Here is a 20386-nt window from a genome sequence, read left to right on the forward strand (position 1 = left end):
TCTGTTTGTAACCCAAGTATTTGCCATACACTATTTAATTTAATCATATCAGATAAATAAATAAGATATAATCTTTGCTCTCTAGGATTTCATAGTTTAACAGAGAAGGTAATTATACATAAACATATACAAATGACAGGCTTATGAGGTAACATAAGCCGAAGAAAAGTGATACAGTCTCCTTAATGTTGATGTGTAGGGTGAGGGACATTGGAGAAGAGAATATGGGGCAGAGGACATTCATGCTGGGCCTGAACAAGATGGGAGAATGGACAAAGTATTCTACACAGAGGGAAGATCATGAGCAAAGTCAATGAAAATTCATAGTGTTTTTTCTGGCCCTGTGGGCATTAGATGTATGTGTTTGGAGGAATGGGGTTTGTGGGTGGGAGAGAGTTGGATAATAATAAGAATTTCTGGAAAGGTTGACAAGTAGGAGGCTGTTGTTTTAGAGCCATCTAATACGACGTCTTAGAGGTTCTTATCCTGAGTGACCTTGCATTTTCAGATGCTTGTGGAATAGACCTGAATTACTGTTATTTCACTTGAATAGATATATTCCTAGGGAGTCTCTAAATATGGAGTGATGAGAGCTCTTAGATCTGCTCTTTGACGTTTTTCTGTAGCAAACTTTGAACTAAGTTATTATGAGGGATTAAGGAGATAATGTATCATTTATTCTGTTGGTTAGTTGCTGTTACTTTGGCATTGCGTGTTTTAATAGAAAAACATAAATAGTCTTCTGTAGAAGTAGTTCTTTTTAGATACTTGATTCTTTTACTTTGGTGATTTGGCTTATTCACCTCAGCTTGTATAATGAGAAACTGAAAGAAGATATTAAAAAGTAGATGAAAAATCCATCAGTAGGTTTTCTGTCAGTTACAATACATTTACAGTATTATGTTACTTTGCGTTATGTTTTCTCTGGTTCTGTCTCTGAGAGTTTTTTTTTTTTTCTTCTGGGGCAGGGGAGACAGTAAAAACTCATAAACTCTTAAGAGGATTTTATGAATTCTCTATTGATGACAGGTTTTTCAGAAATAGGAAAACCAATGTTAGTCATGCTTCTTGACTTCTCAGAAACTTCATTTTTAACATCTCTCTTGAGTAGTGATAGCATGGGGGGAATATGCATTTTAAGGTTGAACATTTTGATACTTAAAATTTCTTTTGGAAGCGTGATTTGTTAAGCATCATTTTTAGCATCTACTCTCATAAAATATTTGTTCCCTAAATTTATTGATATTTTGTATGTTAATTTTATAGCATATGATAATTGGCACTCTAAAAGCTGCTAATATGAGAAAAACTTGAACTTAGTCATTCTACATTTCTTTTCTATTTGTATCCATTGGTAATGAATGAAGCAGTTGGTTTTTGCAAGCATTTGCAGTTGAATAAATTTTTTTTTTTTTTTTTTTAACCCCACATTTGTTTATTTATTTATTTTTTGGCTGTGTTGGGTCTTCGTTTCTGTGCGAGGGCTTTCTCTAGTTGTGGCAAGTGGGGGCCACTCTTCATCGCGGTGCGTGGGCCTCTCACTATCGAGGCCTCTCTTGTTGCGCAGCACAGGCTCCAGACGCACAGGCTCAGTAGTTGTGGCTCACGGGCCTAGTTGCTCCGCGGCATGTGGGATCTTCCCAGACCAGGGCTCGAACCCGTGTCCCCTGCATTAGCAGGCAGATTCTCAACCACTGCACCACCAGGGAAGCCCTGAATAAATTTAAGTAAGCTTTCTTCTAGCAGGCTTCAGTGTAGGTGTTAACAATGTCAGTTGCTGACAGAAGTTGATTCTATTTTGTCAGTAAAGTTCTGGTTTAAAGAATACAAGCAGATAGTTATTTCATGAAATAGCTAAAATTTTAATTAGTTTTTACATAGGTTTTATAGTGGAAAGTGCATTTGAATAAAGTTTTTAATCTTTTTCTCCTTTGTCTTTTTAAATGCTGTTTAGGTTTAGTTTCACTTATATTTTCAATTATATTCCTCAATAATATATCTATATACACATTTATTGTGTGAGAAACTTCTGAGATTATGAATTCTCATTATGCTTTATCTGTTTTCTTTCTTTCCCTACTTTTCTCTTTTGTCTTCTTCATTGTGTTCTTTTTCCCCTCTTTCTTTAATACTTTCTATGTTTTCTTCCTCAGTCATATTCTCCCCCCTTCCGTGTTTCAGTATTATACATTAGTAAGTGGAGATCATTGAATCCATTATGATGGTCTTGTTTCTTCTATCTTTCTTCCTCCCGGCCTCGTTTTTGAATGTCTTTATGGGTATTTAAAGTAGGAAGAGAAAATGGTAGCTGAAAAAAGAACCTTAAAGAAGCTCTTCTTCCTCTTATGTATTGTATAATCAGTATATAGTAACATTGTTTCATTTGGGAAAATGTTTATAAAATAGGCAGAAATCAGACAAAGTACTTGTAGATTAGGATAATCTTTGAATGGGATCTAGACTTATGTTGTTAAAAGGTATGGCTTCTATGGTTTCTCTTCGTATGTGAAACTTCATGATATAGAACTTCTTTGTAATTGTTTTTGTTGGGGTGGATCTGCTACTTATTAGCTGTGTCTCTTTGGCAAGCCTGTTTACTTATCTGAATGTTAGTTTCATCTTTGCAAAATATGATAAACGATACCCATCTTTCACATACATTAAGTTTAGTAACATTTTAAGAATAATTATTTATTGATAGATTTAACTTCTAATTGGATTCTTTTTTCCCCTATTTTATAGGTTACGTGCAGAGTCTGATTAGACGAGTTGTAAATAACGTAAATATTGTTATAAATAATCTTATACTAAAATATGTTGAAGATGATATTGTCCTTTCAGTCAACATCACTTCTGCAGAATGCTATACAGTGGGTGAATTGTGGGATCGTGCGTTCATGGATATTTCTGGTGAGTAAACGCCAAGAAGAGTATAGCCTTTTCTATTGTTGAAACAATTGTCTTGGATTCTAAACCTTTTTTTGGGCCACCAGGCTCCTGGATAAGTCTAATGAAAGCTTTATGCCTTCAGCCTGGAAAAATGCACATATGTAAAATTTAGCATACAATTATATTAATTTTTATTCTTTCTTACCAGTCACATTCTTGCTTCAAATATTATATATAGTATTTTACAATGCTATGGGTTGAAGGAATAAAAATTAAATAATACTTAGTTAAAATTTTGAATGTTTGTGAAAGAGGAAAAGGGGACATGTTGCTTTTGCATAGTTCAGTAATGGCAAAACAGTGTACCTGACTGATTTATGTTTTAGGTTTGTGTACTACAGAGCATATTTGGAATTTTTGGATAATCCTAAAGCCTCCTTTATTATGTGCTGCATTCTCCTTCTGCTTATATTAAAAGAACTATTAAGTAATAATATAATTTAATCTACCAAATATTTATTATTATTTTATTTATTTTGTTCTACATGGAAGGTAGGCACTGTGTCCAGCCTTGAAATAGGAGCTCTGAAAAAATAGTGCTGCTTCTTAGTTTTGTCAGAAGACATAATAGTTAAATAAGGCACAACACTTGTTGATACATGTTCTGATAGGGTAAGCAGTGGGTATTTTTGGAAAACATATTAAGGAGACTATTGTGAACACCTTTTATTTGTGACTCGCCATTGTACATAATTGTTAAAGGTGATGGCACTAAAGTTGACTACCTGAGTTTGAATCCTGGCTCTCCCAACTTCATAGAGATGTATGACCTTGGGTGAGTTACTTCACTTCACTGTTGCTTAGTTTCCTCAAATACATACCATAGCATAAAAGTGTCTTATACATAGTCAGCACTCAGAAAATGAGCAGCTATTATTATTATTTAAATTCATTTTCTCAGATTCTCATTACAATTCCATAAAGTGATATCCTTTCTCATTCGTTTAGTCATATATTCATTTACTTATTTTAAGTCCTAGTTACAAGAAAGCGAAGTGAAATTGAGTCTCAAGGTTACTTAACTTGCCTTGTTAGGGCATACAAATAGGAACTAGAAGAATTGGAATATAGTTTTGTTTTTGTGTGTTCTTTAAGGTTTGGCCTTCACATTTTAATAATGAAGAATAATCCTGATCTTGCAGCTCTGTTGTGAGGCATAAATAAGAGCATATGCAAGGGCCCAAACTTTGCTTCTGAGACATTTTCAGTGCCTCCTTCTTATCCTCTGTGGAAAGAAATATTTGGTTAAAATGCCAAAATAAAAAGTTATGAAAAATAGAAAACAAACAGAACTGGATGATGCAGGATTGAATAAATGAGTTGACATTTTAGGGGAAGTAATGTCATTTATAGTTTTTACATAGAAGTAAAGCAAATATTACTCTGGGAAGTTATTTATAATGAATTAGAGTCTTGGATTGGGAGTTAGGAGATCTTGGTTCAAATCTTCCCTCCAGCACTAACCTAGTGCAACCTTGGGTAAGTCATTTGTAAATGTGAACAACCTACCAGTATATTTATGAGAGTCAAGTATGATACCACATGAAAGTTCATGATGATGGTGGTGGTAAAGACAGCAAAGAGTATTTTCCATTTATTGAGTGCTTGTTAACTGCTGTGCCAGGTGCTGTTTATTGTTTTTGTTGTTATTTTTAGTTAATTATCTTGTTTGAATCCTTTAGCTTCTGAGGTAGATACTGTTTCCCCTTTTATTAATTTTTAATGCAACATTTGGTACTTAAAAGGATTTATGTAACATACACTTGTTATAACACAATATAATGAACGCTTACCCTTTAAGTAACTAGAACATTAACAGTTTGCCCCTTCCAATGTACTTTTTCCTGTCCTGTTCCCTTGCTTCCTCCTAGAGTTAACTGCTGTATTAAATTTTATCATTTAATTGCTTTAAAAAAGTGCTGTAAAAAGGAATGAAGTCCTGATACATGCTAAAACATGGATGAATCTTGAAAACATTATGCATACATGTAAGCATTTCTTTAGGACATATGTAGTACTTAGGAGTGGGTTAGTTAGATGGGAGGATATGCAAATATTCACATTTTCAAAATAATGCAGAATCATTTTCCACAGTGCTTGTTAGATAGACATAGTTATTATCCTCATTTTATAGATTAAATTGTAGTACATTATGTAAAGTAAGTACCAGAACCAGAATTCATTTTGTATTTTTTTAAGATAGTTCCTGTTATATTCGTGTTTAAGAAAAATATTTTTCAAAGCTTAATAATTTCCTCTCTCACTGAAAAATTTTCTAGGATATCCTTGAAATGTGATCACTTTATATTCTTATAGCATAATGGATAAGAACATATGCTCTGGAGTAAGGTTGTCAGAGTTTGAATTACACCTCTGCTCTTTATAAAGTGTCTAACATTACAGATTATTTACCCTTACTGTGCCCTTGTTCCACAGCTTTTAAACAGAGCCATATAAATATTATAAGAGATAATGGATGTAAAAGATTTAGTGTAGTATCTAATAGCAAATACTCAGTGAATTATAATTATTATAAAGAGAGGGAAGGAAGCATCTAGCCGGTTTCTTTCATTTCTTGTTCTATTATGATAATTTCTTTAATTTATGTACATGTATATAATAACAGTAACTAAATCATTTATATACTATGTAAAATGAAATTATATGGTAGGTTTGTGTTCTTTTCAGCTAACAGACAAATTTGATATTTATTTGCTTAATAAAACTTTACTGTTTTCATACATGTGCATACTCTTTATACTTCTTAAAAACTTAAATCCAAAAAAAGAAAAGAAAATTAAATGTTGAATTAATTAGAGATTGCCAGGATATACTCAGAAATAGAAAGTATAGTTTATTCTTTTGAAGATTCCCATGGCCATAGCATGTGGATAGTTGCTAGCTGAAAGTCACTGACCAAGTAGATTTGGGCCTAATGTTTACCTAGGAATTGCTTATTAGTTAGGAATAAATTTGCTAAAGGTTTTATTTTCTAGTTTGATACTTTACCAGCAATTGTTTCCATTTTTATTCCCTTGAAAACAAACTTTATACCATTACTGGTAATTTTGTAATTTCTTCATTAGTTATTATTTAGAGGCATGCTGACCACTAGAATATTCTGTGATGATGGAAATGTTTTATTTTTTATTGTCTAGTACCCTAGCCACTAACTGTATGTGGCTTTTGAGTACATGAAATGTGGCTAATGTAACCAAGGACCTGAAATTTTAGTTTTATATAATTTTAGTTAATTCATAGGTGAATTTAAATAACACCATATAGATGGTGGCTACCATAATGAAGAGTGCAGTTTTTGAGAGTAGCAGTAAGTTTTTCAGTGTAAAATAAATGTTAAATGAGCGACTGTTACTCAAAATATTTTTTTAATATGGTTTTTCAAGAATTTTATTTTATTGTTATTTAATATTCCATTGCAGATAGTGAAATGTAGCAAAATTTTTCATAAACTTTGTCTTAAATTTGTAGTTAGGTGTCAAGCAAATTGGGGGCAAGCTGCTTCGTTTCTTTAGGCTCTGTTTGATTCTTTGTATATAAAATGGGGATTATTGTGCCTGAGGTTGTTGGAAGATTTAAATGATATAATAAATGAGAAGTTCTTTTATAGATTCTGACATCATGTATTAAATGCTCTATTAATCTTATTTCTATTATTTTTATTACTGTTATACTAATAAGTAATTGACTTTTTTTCCTCTAACTTTCCTTTTTACTTAAAATGTTTTTCTTTCCTTTTTAGCAACTGATCTGGTGCTGAGAAAGGTTATCAATTTTTCCGACTGTACAGTTTGTCTTGATAAACGAAATGCTAGTGGTAAAATAGAATTTTACCAGGATCCTTTATTGTACAAATGTTCCTTCAGAACACGTCTGCATTTTACATATGATAACCTAAATTCCAAGATGCCATCTGTTATTAAAGTAGGTGTTTCTTTTTCTAATAGTTGAGTTGCATGTTTCTACCTTATTGACTTTCATGCATGCTAATTATTATTAAAAAGCAAAGAAGAAATTAACCTCATAAATATATAAACCATTATTTTTTGTAAAAATGTTTTATTTATAACTTTTATGTTATTTGTTACATATTATAACTTTTTGTATTGTGTGTTCTAATAGAGTTATTTTGAGGACAACTTTTTTTTGTGACTGTAGTTTCTTTTTTAGTTTGTCCACCTGATTAGTGTTTTTCTCTTCAAGTAGATAGAGGAGATCATATCAAAAAGTGTATTTATATCCATGGTGGACTGAAGATCAATCTTTATTTCAATCCTTATAAATTGTTTATGTGATAGCAATAGTTATTGACCCTTATCTTTCTTAGGTAACTTTACAAGACTTAAATTTGCTTACCTAATATCTTAGTTTATTGGTTTAGGAAATTTTAGCTTTTTAGCTGTGGTATCAAAATGTAATTACAATTTTAAGTCAATGGGAATTTTTCAGTAATGTCTTTTTTTTTTTTTTTGACAAGCTTTTATTTATTTATTTATTTATTTAACGTTTTTATTGGCATGTAATTGCTTTCCAATGGTGTATTCGTTTCTGCTTTATAACAAAGTGAATCAGTTATACATATACATATATCCCCATATCTCTTCCCTCTTGCATCTCCCTCCCTCCCACCCTCCCTATCCCACCCCTCTAGGTGGTCACAAAGCACCGAGCTGATCTCCCTGTGCTATGCAGCTGCTTCCCACTAGCTATCTATTTTACATTTGGTAGTGTATATATGTCCATATGTACACTACCACTCTCTCACTTTGTCCCAACTTACCCTTCCCCCTCCCCGTATCCTCAAGTCCATTCTCTAGTAGGTCTGCGTCTTTATTCCCGTCTTGCCCCAAGGTTCTTCATGACCATTTTGTTTTTTTTTAGTTTCCATATATATGTGTTAGCATACGGTATTTGTTTTTCTCTTTCTGACTTACTTCACTCTGTATGACACACTCTAGGTCCATCCACCTCAGTACAAATAACATAATTTCGTTTCTTTTTATGGCTGAGTAATATTCCATGTATATATGTGCCACATCTTCTTTAACCATTCATCTGTCGATGGACATGTAGGTTGCTTCCACGTCCTGACTATTGTAAATAGAGCTGCAGTGAGCATTGTGGTACATGACTCTTTTTGAATTATGGTTTTCTCATGGTATATGCCCAGTAGTGGGATTGCTGGGTCGTATGGTAGTTCTATTTTTAGTTTTTGAAGGAACCTCCATACTGTTCTCCATAGTGGCTGTATCAATTTACCTTCCCACCAACAGTGTATGAGGGTTCCCTTTTCTCCACACCCTCTCCAGCATTTATTGTTTGTAGATTTTTTGATGATGGCCATTCTGACCGGTGTGAGATGATATTGCATTGTAGTTTTGATTTGCATTTCTCTAATGATTAATGATGTTGAACATTCTTTCATGTGTTTGTTGGCAATCTGTATATCTTCTTTGGAGAAATGTCTATTTAGGTCTTCTGCCCATTTTTGGATTGGGTTGTTTGTTTTTTTGATATTGAGCTGCATGAGCTGCTTGTAAATTTTGGAGATTAATCCTTTGTCAGTTGCTTCATTTTGTTCTCCAGGGTACTGGTAAATATTTTTAATGTATATAGTTATTCTCTAAGTGTAAATCTTGTGTTCTTTTATTGCATGACAGTTTTCTGTACCTCTTGTCTGTCTGTCTACCTATTTAGCTGTCTTTGAGGAAGAATTCACACAGTGACTTGTGATCTTGTTAATAACTAAGTTTTAACGTGGAATGAATTTTTATTATTGAATTACAGGCTTTTGTACTATAATGGAAAAGCCGGCCCTAAGTCCGAACACTGGTATTGACTACTGTGCCTGTTTGGGCATGGCTATATAAATTATTTATTACTTTTACATTACATTTTTAAAAACATAAAACACTTGCTATTTTATGTAGCTTTATTGTACTTAAATTTGTATTTATATATGAAATCCACCCATTTTTCTTTGGTAGTGCTCAGTCATGAGTATGTATTTTTTTTCCTTATGCATCATACAGTGCACATTGTTTAAATTCTGTTACTTTTTCCTTCTATTTTTGAATTAGCTTCTTAGGCAAAGATAAGCATGGAAAAGTATTAATTCAAAAGTAATTATGCCGCTGTCTCAGGACAATGAACTTACTTTCCTTCTTTGAACTTGAATCTGCTAGTAAAGTTGGGGAATGTTAAGGGTGAATTCAAGATATATTTTGAAAGCAAGTAATGGATATAGGGAAGCCTTACTATATAAAAAAATCTTATTGATCATTAGTACAGATTTAATTGTCCATTCTAGGATGTGGCTAACTTAGAGGAAAATAAAAATAAGTGAACTTGAGGAAAACTTAGTGTTGGCATCTAAGTTTTTCTCAAAACTGACTAGCCATGACATTTTATTGTAAAAAGTACCTTAATATAAATAAGCTTGTTGACAGGTGGTTTTTGACTTTGGTAATCACTGAGTGTGAGGTACCATTATGCTTAACTGAAATTAAATTTTGAGGTTTTTTTTTTAAAATTTAATTTAATTTAATTTTAATTTTTTTTTAAACATCTTTATTGAAGTATAATTGCTTCACAATGCTGTGTTAGTTTCTGTTTTATAACAAAGTGAATCAGCTACACATATACACACGTTCCCATATCTCCTCCCTCCCACATCTCCCTCCCTCCCACCCTCCCCATCCCACCCCCCCAGGCGGTCTCAAAGCATCGAGCTGATCTCCCTGCGCTATGTGGCTGCTTCCCACTAGCTATCTATTTTACATTTGGTAGTGTATATATGTCCATGACACTCTCTCACCCTGTCACATCTCACCCCTCCCCCTCCCCATATCCTCAAGTCCATTCTCTAGTAGGTCTGTGTCTTTATTCCCATCTTGCCACCAGGTTCTTCATGACCTTTTTTTTTTTTCCCTTAGATTCCATATATATGTGTTAGCATACTGTATTTGTTTTTCTCTTTCTGACTTACTTCACTCTGTATGACAGACTCTAACTCCATCCACCTCATTACAAATACCTCCATTTCATTTCTTTTTATGGCTGAGTAATATTCCATTGTATATATGTGCCACATCTTCTTTATCCATTCATCCGATGATGGACACTTAGGTTGCTTCCATGTTCTGGCTATTGTAAATAGAGCTGCAGTGAACATTTTGGTACATGACTCTTTTTGAATTATGGTTTTCTCAGGGTATATGCCCAGTAGTGGGATTGCTGGGTCGTATGGTAGTTCTATTTGTAGTTTTTTAAGGAACCTCCATACTGTTCTCCATAGTGGCTGTATCAATTTACATTCCCACCAACAGTGCAAGAGTGTTCCCTTTTCTCCACACCCTCTCCAGCATTTATTGTTTGTAGATTTTTTGATGATGGCCATTCTGACCGGTGTGAGATGATATTGCATTGTAGTTTTGATTTGCATTTCTCTAATGATTAATGATGTTGAGCGTTCTTTCATGTGTCTGTTGGCCATCTGTATATCTTCTTTGGAGGAATGTCTATTTAGGTCTTCTGCCCATTTTTGGATTGGGTTGTTTGTTTTTTTTGTTATTGAGCTGCATGAGCTGCTTGTAAATCTTGGAGAGAGGTTTTTTTTTAATACTACTGTGATGTAAAATTTACTGTTTTGAATTAGACCCATCATTCTTCCAACTCTTAGTGCTTGGAAATAAGTATTAAATGGACATGGTTAACCTCATTGATCATCTCAAAGACAGGGAATTTCCCAGAATGTTCCAGACACCCTAATTATTTGTCTAAGACTCCCACATATGTTTAAGTGGCTTTTGAGTTTATTTGTATTTTGGGTGGGCTTTTTGTAATTTTCTATCTTTTGTGAGTAATAAATATGTCTTAAGAGATTGTATCATCTATGAGATGTAGAGATTACGGTATGTAATCTATTTAACATTTCCCCTGTTTTTGAAAATTTACTTTTTCTTAACAGTTTTTCAGAGGAATGAAAGTCTACACATAAATCTTTGACCACATCTCTGATTAATTCCTTAGGAGAGATTTCTGTAATTGCAAATATCTTATTAATGGGTTTAAACTTTTTTAAGGCCTGTAATCTGTACTGCAAAATTGTTTCCAGAAAGGTTTAACCAGTGTATATGCTCATGAACATTAGGGGAGTGCCTATATTACACTCCTGCTATCCTTAAATATGATCATATTTTAAAAAAGCCAACCTGTTCAGCAAAAATAATACAAATTAATATTTATTTGATTATTATCAAACTTAGATTTTTGAAAATATGTTCACTGGCCATTATTTTCTCTTTGAAAAATTCATTCAGGTTCTTAGTCAGTTTTTCTACTGTGGGTTAACTTTATTGATTTTAAAGATATTTACATGTATATACATATAGTGTGTAAAATATCTTATATATGTTAAAGATATATATGTTGGTGTGTATAGTATTTTAAGCACATACATACACACATACACACAGAGTTGACACCGGTTTTGCTAAGACAGGTTATCACTGGTGCTGTTGGTGCTGTATGGTATTTAAAGGGTGTGGCAGAGAAATCTCAGATTGAAGAAGAGCTTGGCAGGCCTGCGGTGCCTGCCCCCTCAACCTGTCCCCCATTTCAGGGTCTATTCAGTGTATGATTTTTAAGTCAGTTTTAAGAAACCTGTACTCATATTTGAATATGGTATTTTACACCTCCCCACACAACTGTCTTCCCCTTCAAGTACAATATTTTGTGCCTTTAGCCCTAAAAATATGATGATTACCATTACTTCTTTTTCATGTTTCATAGACACTCAAATACCAGTTAGTTAAAATAAACCTTCCAAGAGACTTGACTTTATGGCTTAATTGGTTTTATTCCATGTTTATGTAACAGCAGGAAATCATTACACTGAGGCTGTCTTTATATTCTATTGATGTCTCATTCTATAAGGAGAACTTAGATTGGACTGCTTTGTGCCCTGTTGATAATAATTAATCTTATTTCTTATAATTGATTCATGTTATAAATTTTATACCATGTTTAAATCTTTTATTTAAAGTTTGAGAAATTTTCTTGATCATATTTTCACTTGGTTTTCCATATTGACAATAATCATTTTATCATGTGCATACTTACGTAGTTATGTTAGTAATTGACTCAGTTAACATGTGTTTTTAGGATGTGTGTGTATTCTTTTTGGTTCATAAAGCTGAAAAGGGTGATTAAAGTCTTACTAAAATGACATGAAACTTTTATGCTTAGTTGTGACAGAGATCTTTATGGTTTTTGTTGGAGTACTGTCGTACTCTTAACATTATAAGGTGGGTATTTTGGTAACAAGAAGTTTTGGGAAAAGTTATCTGGAAATCCAGTGTGACTGTATCTTTTCATTATCATTTCTATTTCCACTTAAATAGTTTGGATTAATATAGTTTCTATCTAAAGTGTATTGATCATCATAGAAAAATCTGTTTAAATTCCTAAGATTTTAAGCTATTATTTTGGCTTAAATATTAGAAATGTTGGGACATTACTGTTTCTCTTATGGTATTCCATTTTAAGACTTAACATTTCTCTACTTATGTTAAATGGTACTCCCTTTGAATATGCTTTTGTTGATGTTTTTGTTTTTTTCAAAATACAGATTCATACCTTAGTAGAGAGTTTGAAACTTTCTATCACTGATCAACAATTGCCTATGTTTATCCGTATAATGCAACTTGGGATTGCTCTTTACTATGGAGAAATAGGAAATTTTAAAGATGGAGAAACAGAAGATTCTACGTGTCACAATAAAGATATGTTAGGAAACATTGCAGGTAAATATAACAAAAACTAAACTATTGTTTTTACAAAGTGTTTTCACTATTGTGAAACTTCGAAAACTACAACATTAGATTATGTTTTGCAGTGTTCTAATATGATGGGATGATTTTATTTTGCTTGTTTGACACTAATTTTTTTCTTTCCTACATTTTGCATACTATTCTGACTTTCTTTTTTCTACATGTTAAAAATAACTTGAATATTTCTAATAGGTATAAGTGTTTGGAATATACATTACATAAAAGTTAAGGCAGTCCAACCTCAAGATTTCCTAGTAAATTATAGTGCAGTTGACCCTTGAACAACATGGGTTTGAACTGCGCAAGGTCCACTTGTACACAAATTTTTTTCAGTAAATACGTACTACAGTACTACATGATCCATGGTTGGTTGAATCCTTAGATGCAGAACTGTGAATATGATGGAGGGTTGACTGTAAGTTATATCTGGATTTTCAACTTGCACCCCTAACTGCCTTGTTGTTCAAGAAACAACTATATTGATAATTTTTCTGCAAAGTCTCAGCAAGAGTTATTATAACTTATTAAGTTATTTATACTTAATTATTATATGTAATTATAATTGACTATAATTATACCTAATTATATGCTTCATTGAAGGATACCTACTTAATTAATTGGAGCATTACTTAAAGAAGTATATACTTCATTGAAAGATACTTAGTGGGTTAGTTTCAGTTATTCAATTCATTATACTTTTACTAAAGCCTACTGTGTGTAAGACATTATTGCTGGGAATGTGGTAGAATGTAGAGATAAAGAAATGTGGGAGAATACAGAGACAAATTCTCTTCCCTTAAAATCTTAATATACAGTGGAGTGGACAGACATGTGAACAGTTAGTTAAGCATGATGTATGGTAGAATGATAAGATGTTTGATTTAATAAAGGTATGAATGATCTGAAGTAGAAAAATGGTGCACAGGATGATTGGCTTTGACTTGTGTTGGGTCTGAGACTCAGGAAAAATTTGGAGAAGATGATGATTAACTTCCATAGTTCGAACCTTTAGAAAAGGGCATTTAAAACTTAGGAACAGGGACTTCCCTGGTGGTCCAGTGGTAAAGAATCCGCCTTCCAATGCCGGGGACGCGGGTTCAATTCCTGGTCTGGGAACAAAGATCCCACATGCTGTGGAGCAACTAAGCCTGTGCGCCACAATTACTGAGCCCGGGCACCTCAACTAGAGAGCCCACGGGCTGCAAACTACAGAGCCCACATGCTCTGGAGCCTGCGTGCTGCAACTAGAGAAGAGAAAACCGGCACACCACAACTAGAGAGAAGCCCGCGACTGCAATGAAGAGCCTTTGCGGCGCAACAAAAGATCCTGCATGCCTCAACAAAGATCCCACATGCTGCAACTAAGACACAACACAGCCAAAAAATAGTTAATTAAAACAAAAACAAAAACAAAACCCCTTAATCTATAAAAAAACAAAACAAACAAAAAAAAACTTAGGAACAAATAATCTTATTAACGGCAAAAGACCGAATAAACATGTATCCAGAAAAGATATACAGGTGGCCAACAAGCACATGAAAATATGCTCAATATCATTAGTCATGAGGGGTAATGCAAATCAAAGCCACAGTGAGATACTGCTTTACAGCCACTAACCAGTGTAGTTATAATAAAAAGACACATAATAAGTGTTGGCAAGGATGTGGGAAAATTGGAACCCTTATGTATAGCTGGTGGGAATGGAAAACTATCTGGTTTGTCAAAAAGTTGAACATAGAGTTACCATATGAGCCTAGGTAGGGTTCTATTCCTAGGGTTATATGACAGAGAGTCGATAACATATGTCTAACATAAAAACTTGTATGTGAATGTTCATGGCAGCGTTATTCTTTTTTTTTTTTTTAATATTTTATTTATTTATTTATTTATTTATGGCTGTGTTGGGTCTTCGTTTCTGTGCGAGGGCTTTCTCTAGTTGTGGCAAGCGGGGGCCACTCTTCATCGCGGTGCGCGGGCCTCTCACTGTTGCGGCCTCTCTTGTTGCGGAGCACAGGCTCCAGACGCGCAGGCTCAATAGTTGTGGCTCACGGGCCCAGTTGCTCCGCGGCATGTGGGATCCTCCCAGACCAGGGCGCGAACCCGTGTCTCCTGCATTGGCAGGCAGACTCTCAACCACTGCGCCACCAGGGAAGCCCGGCAGCGTTATTCTTAATAACCAAAAAGTTTAATAACCTAAATGTCCATCAGCTGATGAGTAGTTAAACAGTTGTGGTGTATCTGTACACTGGAATATTATTCAGCCATACAAAGAAATGAAATACTGATACATGCTAAACTTTGAAAACATTAAGTGAAAGCAGCCAGTCAAAAAGGAACATGTTGTATGATTTCATTGATATGATATGTCCATGATAGCCAGTTCTGTAGAAGCAGAAAGGAGATTAGTAACCTGGACTTGTGGGGAGGAGGGAATGGAGAGTGACTGCTAATGGGTAGAGGTTTTCTTTTTGGAGTTTCATGTTTCTTAGAACATGAAAATATTCTAATATTAGATAATGATGATGGTTGTACAACTTTGTGACTACACTAAAAACCACTGAATGGTATACTTTTAAAGGCCAGATTTTATAGTATTTAAATTATAGCTTAATAAAAAAATTTTATCACCTTAAAAAAAGCTTAGGGAACATTAATAAGCATATGTAGGTATAAAACATTTTACTTCATTTCACACTAGGCAGCGAATTCCTGTTAGACATTGTTCCTGTCCTAGCAATTCATTACCTAACACCTAGAACAAAACCTAGCATATAGAAGCTGCTCAATTCATTTTTTTCACCATGCTATTATGATAAATTTCAAGTATATAGAAAAGTTGAAAGAATATTATACAGTGGGCACCCACATACTCATCATCTAAATTCTACAATTAATATTTTGTCACATTTGCTGTATCATACATCTGTTCATCTAACACCATTTTCTCTCCATCAATTCAACCAGTTTCTGATGCCTTTCAAGGTAAGTTATGGACATCAGTATACCGCACCCCTAGACTTCAGCAGCATATCATTAACTAGAGTTTATATTTATTGATGGTTCTTTTTCTTTTTTTGAAGATTAAATTCACAAGGTGAAATGCATAAATCTTAAGTATAGTATTTAAGAAGTTTTGAGAAATGAGTATGCCTGTGTGATGCAGAACGCCCATCAAGATATGGGTCATTAACATCTCACCAGGTTATCTCATGCCTCTTTCCAGTCATCCCCCACTCCAGCTGCCTGCCCACCCCAACTCCACTCAAGAAAACCCTGTTCTGAATCTTTAAAAAATCGTGGATTGGTTTTTGCTGATTCTGGAATTTCATATAAATAGAATCATATAGTATGAATTCTCTTGTGAAAGGATTATTTCATTAAGCATATTTTTTTTTACTTTTAATTTTAAAAAACTTTTTATTAAGACAGTTTTTAGAGCAGTTTCAGATTTGCAGCAAAATTGAAGGGTAGGTACAGAGATTTCCCATATACCCCTGCTGTCATACTTGCATAGCCTCCCCCATTATCACCATCCCCGCCAGAGCGATACATTTGTCACAATTGATGAACCTACATCATTATCACCCAGAGTCCATAGTTTAGTTAAAGTTCACTCTTGCTGTTGTACATTCTATGGGTTTGGACAAATGTATCTATCATTATGGTATCATACAGAGTATTTTCACTGCCCTAAAAGCATCGTATTTTGGGGATTCATCTGTGTTGTTGTATATATCAGTATTTCTTTCCTTTTTATTGCTAGGTACATTGTACGACTATACCATATGAATATAACATAGTTTATTTAGCCATTCCCCTGTTGATGGATGCTTGAACTATTTCCAGTTTTGTTTATTATAAATAAAGATGCCCTGGACGTTCTTCTGGAAGTCTCTTATAGACATGTGCTATTCTTTCTCTTGGGTAAATGCCTAAGAGTGGAATTTGTTAAGTAATATATGTATATATATATTTTTTTTTTTTGGAAGAAACTACCAGGTTGTTTTCTCAAAGTGGTTGTGCCATTTTACATTCCTATCAACAATGTATGAGAGTTCCAATTGCTTCACATACTTGCCAACATTTGTTGTTGTCAGTCCTTTTTACTTTTAGCTATTCGGATGGATATGTTGTGGTAGCTCATTGTGGTTTTAATTTGCACTTCCCTGATCAATTATTTTGAAATTTTTTCATGTGATTATTGACAATTAATATATCTACCTTTGTGAAGTTTATGTTAAGTATTTGCCTATTTTTAAAACTTTTTTGGGTTTCATTACTGATTGGTGGTTCTTTTTTTTTTTTTTTCTTAATTTTTTTTTAATTGGAGTATAGTTGATTTACAATGTTGTGTTAGTTTCTGCTATACAGCAAAGTGAGTCAGTTATACATACACGTGGTTCTTTATATATTCTGAATTCAAGTCTTTTGTCATATACATGTCAAATACACTTGGGGAGTATTTTTTGCCGGTCTGAGTTGCCTAATTCATTTTTAAATACGTGTCTCTTGAGCAGAGTTTTAAATTTTGATCAAATGTATTTTTCAAAATTTTCCTTTGTAACTATTCCTTTCTGTGATCTAAGAAGGTGAGTAGGTGTTTGTTTATTTGTTTGTTTGTTTATGGATGTTAAAAAGAGGGTTGCTTGCTTCCAAATGAGTCTGAATTAGTTTTTTCATCTGTCTAAAGCAGAGATCCTTAACCTTTTATTGTGTGTGCTACGGGCTCCTTTGACACTCTGGTGAAGCCAGTGAACCTTTTCTCGGAAAGTTTTAAGCGCCTTGATTTTAATATGCCTTGGTGTCCTTCCCCAATTCTGTTTATGTCTTGGGGATGTTTTTCTTTGCCCCTTTCTGGTGGTTCTTTTCATGGCCTCAGTAGTTTCCTTACATGAAACTAATACTTAGGTGAGGACTGGAGTGGGACCCTCTCCAGGTCTCAGGAGCTCTCACCCTGAACAGGTCTTTCTTGTTTGGTACTCTGCCCTGCAAACTCTAGCCGCCTCAGTCTGCCTGGACTCAATACTCTGTTTTCTCATCTAAGGATGTTAGGATACACCATTCCAAGGGCAAAGAGTATTTTAAGAATTCTGACCAGAGATCAAAGAGATGCTTTTTTCTTTTCCAGGTCACAATTCATTCTTTTTACAAGGCAGTAAGCAAAGATTTAGAACTTCAAAACCATCTTTCATCAAAAATCCCTCTTAATTTTTAATTAATATTAAGTATAAATTATAGTGACTGATTTCTTAGGCTTCTCTTAGTGATGTTTCTTTCTTTTGTTTCAAAAGATCAAGCAGTGGGATACTCCTCCTGTTTATTGGTTTTGACAAGAGAGGTCCAGAATCCATCTCTTTGGACCCAGCCTGGTCCTGGGTTGAGCTAACCTGACTTTTTGTTTTATAACCAAGATGAGATTCAGTGATGATGTCCAGTTTGAGATCTTACAAGGGACAGTTAATAACAGGCTTTATTTATTCCCCAGTAGAAACTTATATGATATTTATGGTTAATAGCAAGATGTGAAGATCAAGTAAAACGTTTTCTGGATTTGTAAGTTTTATAATTTATTTTGAAGTAAAATGGCTAAGGTCTCTTGGTACTGTATTTTAGGTACTCTAGTTACTATTTATCAAGTCTTTTTTTGTCCCAGATGAAAGAGGTCAATAGCCATGTGTCATGACCTAAAAGTGTACGATGTTCCAAGAGTCTCCTGTCATGAGAATTAAAAAAGTTACAAAGTTTTTCTCGCCAGAAAACCTGGAAGTGAATCTGAATGAAGATGGTATTTAATGGAGTGTGTGTATTTATTGATTTATCAGTGAAGAGTAGATATGTGTGAATCTGCTGGAGGCTGCTTATACCATGAATTTTTAAAAAAGTAATTTCTTCCCTAAATTCCATGATGATCTGCCTCTTTTGTTTGTATTGTTAGAATAACATTAAGGGACCTTGATGGATTTTGTCTTACAAAGGTGGAATAAGTTACAGTGGTTGGAATTTAAATCCTTAGTCTGCTAATTTGTAACCACATAAAAGTTCTTTGCTATAATTTTTCATCTATAGAATAGGAAAGATGTTATTTACTAATAAGAAAGTCACTATTATTTTTCTTAACTACATATGAGAATAGTTTCCTTATAACATTTACTTTCATTCTTTGGGATAATTCTTTTCTTGGTGGGGGCACATTCTGCCTAGGAATATTTGCCATTCTCTTTCTCTGTTGGGTGCATCAGGAAATCAAGAACTTTTCTTGGATTTTTCTGATATTACGTTTCTGAGAAAAGTCATTTTTTCAGCCCCTTAGCCTTATTTTCGGAAGGTAGGTTATATGTTGTTGTTGATGTTTAAATTAATGAGTGAATTCCTAAAGAATGAATTCTTTGTATTTATCAAACACATTTAAAAGTATGTAATAAACTACTCCCCATATAACATTGTGGACTATGAAAGGAGATTTATGCAGTACAATATATAGAAACTTGAAAATAGTAATGCTAAATTATTGGTTTCAAATAATAATAACCAATGTATGACTTGTTCATACTTTATATGTAGAAAGAATCATGTGGGAGAAACTTTTATATAATTTAAATTCCTAATTGTCCTCTTGCTTTAATTCCCTTTATTTAAAATGACTTTATTTTGATTGATAGGTGCTGAAGATGAAACACGAGTAGATACGCAGTATCCTGCTCAGTACAAAGGCCAAGAGCTGTATTCACAGGAAGAGGATGAGCAGCCACAGGGATGGGTATCATGGGCCTGGTCATTTGTGCCTGCAATTGTGAGTTATGATGATGGTGAGGAAGACTACCTTGGGAATGATCCTACATCAACCACACATCAACAAAAAGCACAGACTTTGAAGGATCCTATTGTTTCTATAGGATTTTATTGTACAAAGGCAACTGTGACTTTCAAAGTAGGTTTCCTTTTTTTTTTGCTGTTTATCTCTCAACTTTAATGCTTAAATTTTGACTTCTAGTAAGAATGTGGCTTAGTTTATTTTACACTTAGTAGATGTGAGACAAGAGTCTAACAATCTTTACTTCATAAAATTATATGTCCCTTCATCTGAAATCTCTGAATTTTGGTCTCTTTTTGTCTTCTTAAGGCCTTCTCCACTTTCCTTTTTTAATAGCTTCATGGAAAGTTTTTCTCTTCCTACTGAACCTTTCAATTGGCATACAGAGATGCCTTAGTATTTCCATTGAAAAAGAAATGCACATTAAAAAATCTCCCATGACTTCATGTACCCCTCTAGCTACTGTTTCATCTCTGTGTTGTCTTTTCATTGCAAAATTCCTTTAAAGCATTGTTTATATACATTTTCTCTCTTTCCTCACCTCTCTTTAAGATAGTCCAGTTTTTTTTATTATCTAGATCTTGATCTAACTCTGTTTTTCAGCATTGTTTAAAATACTTTGAGTACTTCCTCCACTAACAAATGCATGTAAAATACATTCTCAAAAGAGATTATATAATAGGTGTTTTCAGGTTAAACAGTAATAAGGTGAACATCCTTTTATTTTAAAAAGTATATGTTCTTCTTTGATCATATATTGTCTTCTCTGCCCCA

At 33.7% G+C, this 20386-nt stretch overlaps 1 protein-coding gene across 7 annotated transcripts in view; it reads left to right on the plus strand.

The window, feature by feature from the left end:
• VPS13B (vacuolar protein sorting 13 homolog B) overlaps positions 1-20386 on the plus strand; it is a 765002-nt gene that overhangs the window by 58565 nt on the left and 686051 nt on the right. For all 7 annotated transcript variants that reach the window (XM_068526231.1, XM_068526229.1, XM_068526230.1 and 4 more), the window contains exons 5-8: positions 2743-2910; positions 6710-6891; positions 12599-12773; positions 19461-19729. In XM_068526231.1, coding sequence (XP_068382332.1) covers positions 2743-2910; positions 6710-6891; positions 12599-12773; positions 19461-19729 — 794 coding nt within the window. The remainder of the gene's footprint in view (positions 1-2742; positions 2911-6709; positions 6892-12598; positions 12774-19460; positions 19730-20386) is intronic.

This window comes from Eschrichtius robustus, chromosome 17, assembly GCF_028021215.1.
Source record: "Eschrichtius robustus isolate mEscRob2 chromosome 17, mEscRob2.pri, whole genome shotgun sequence".
Lineage (NCBI taxonomy): Eukaryota > Metazoa > Chordata > Mammalia > Artiodactyla > Eschrichtiidae > Eschrichtius > Eschrichtius robustus.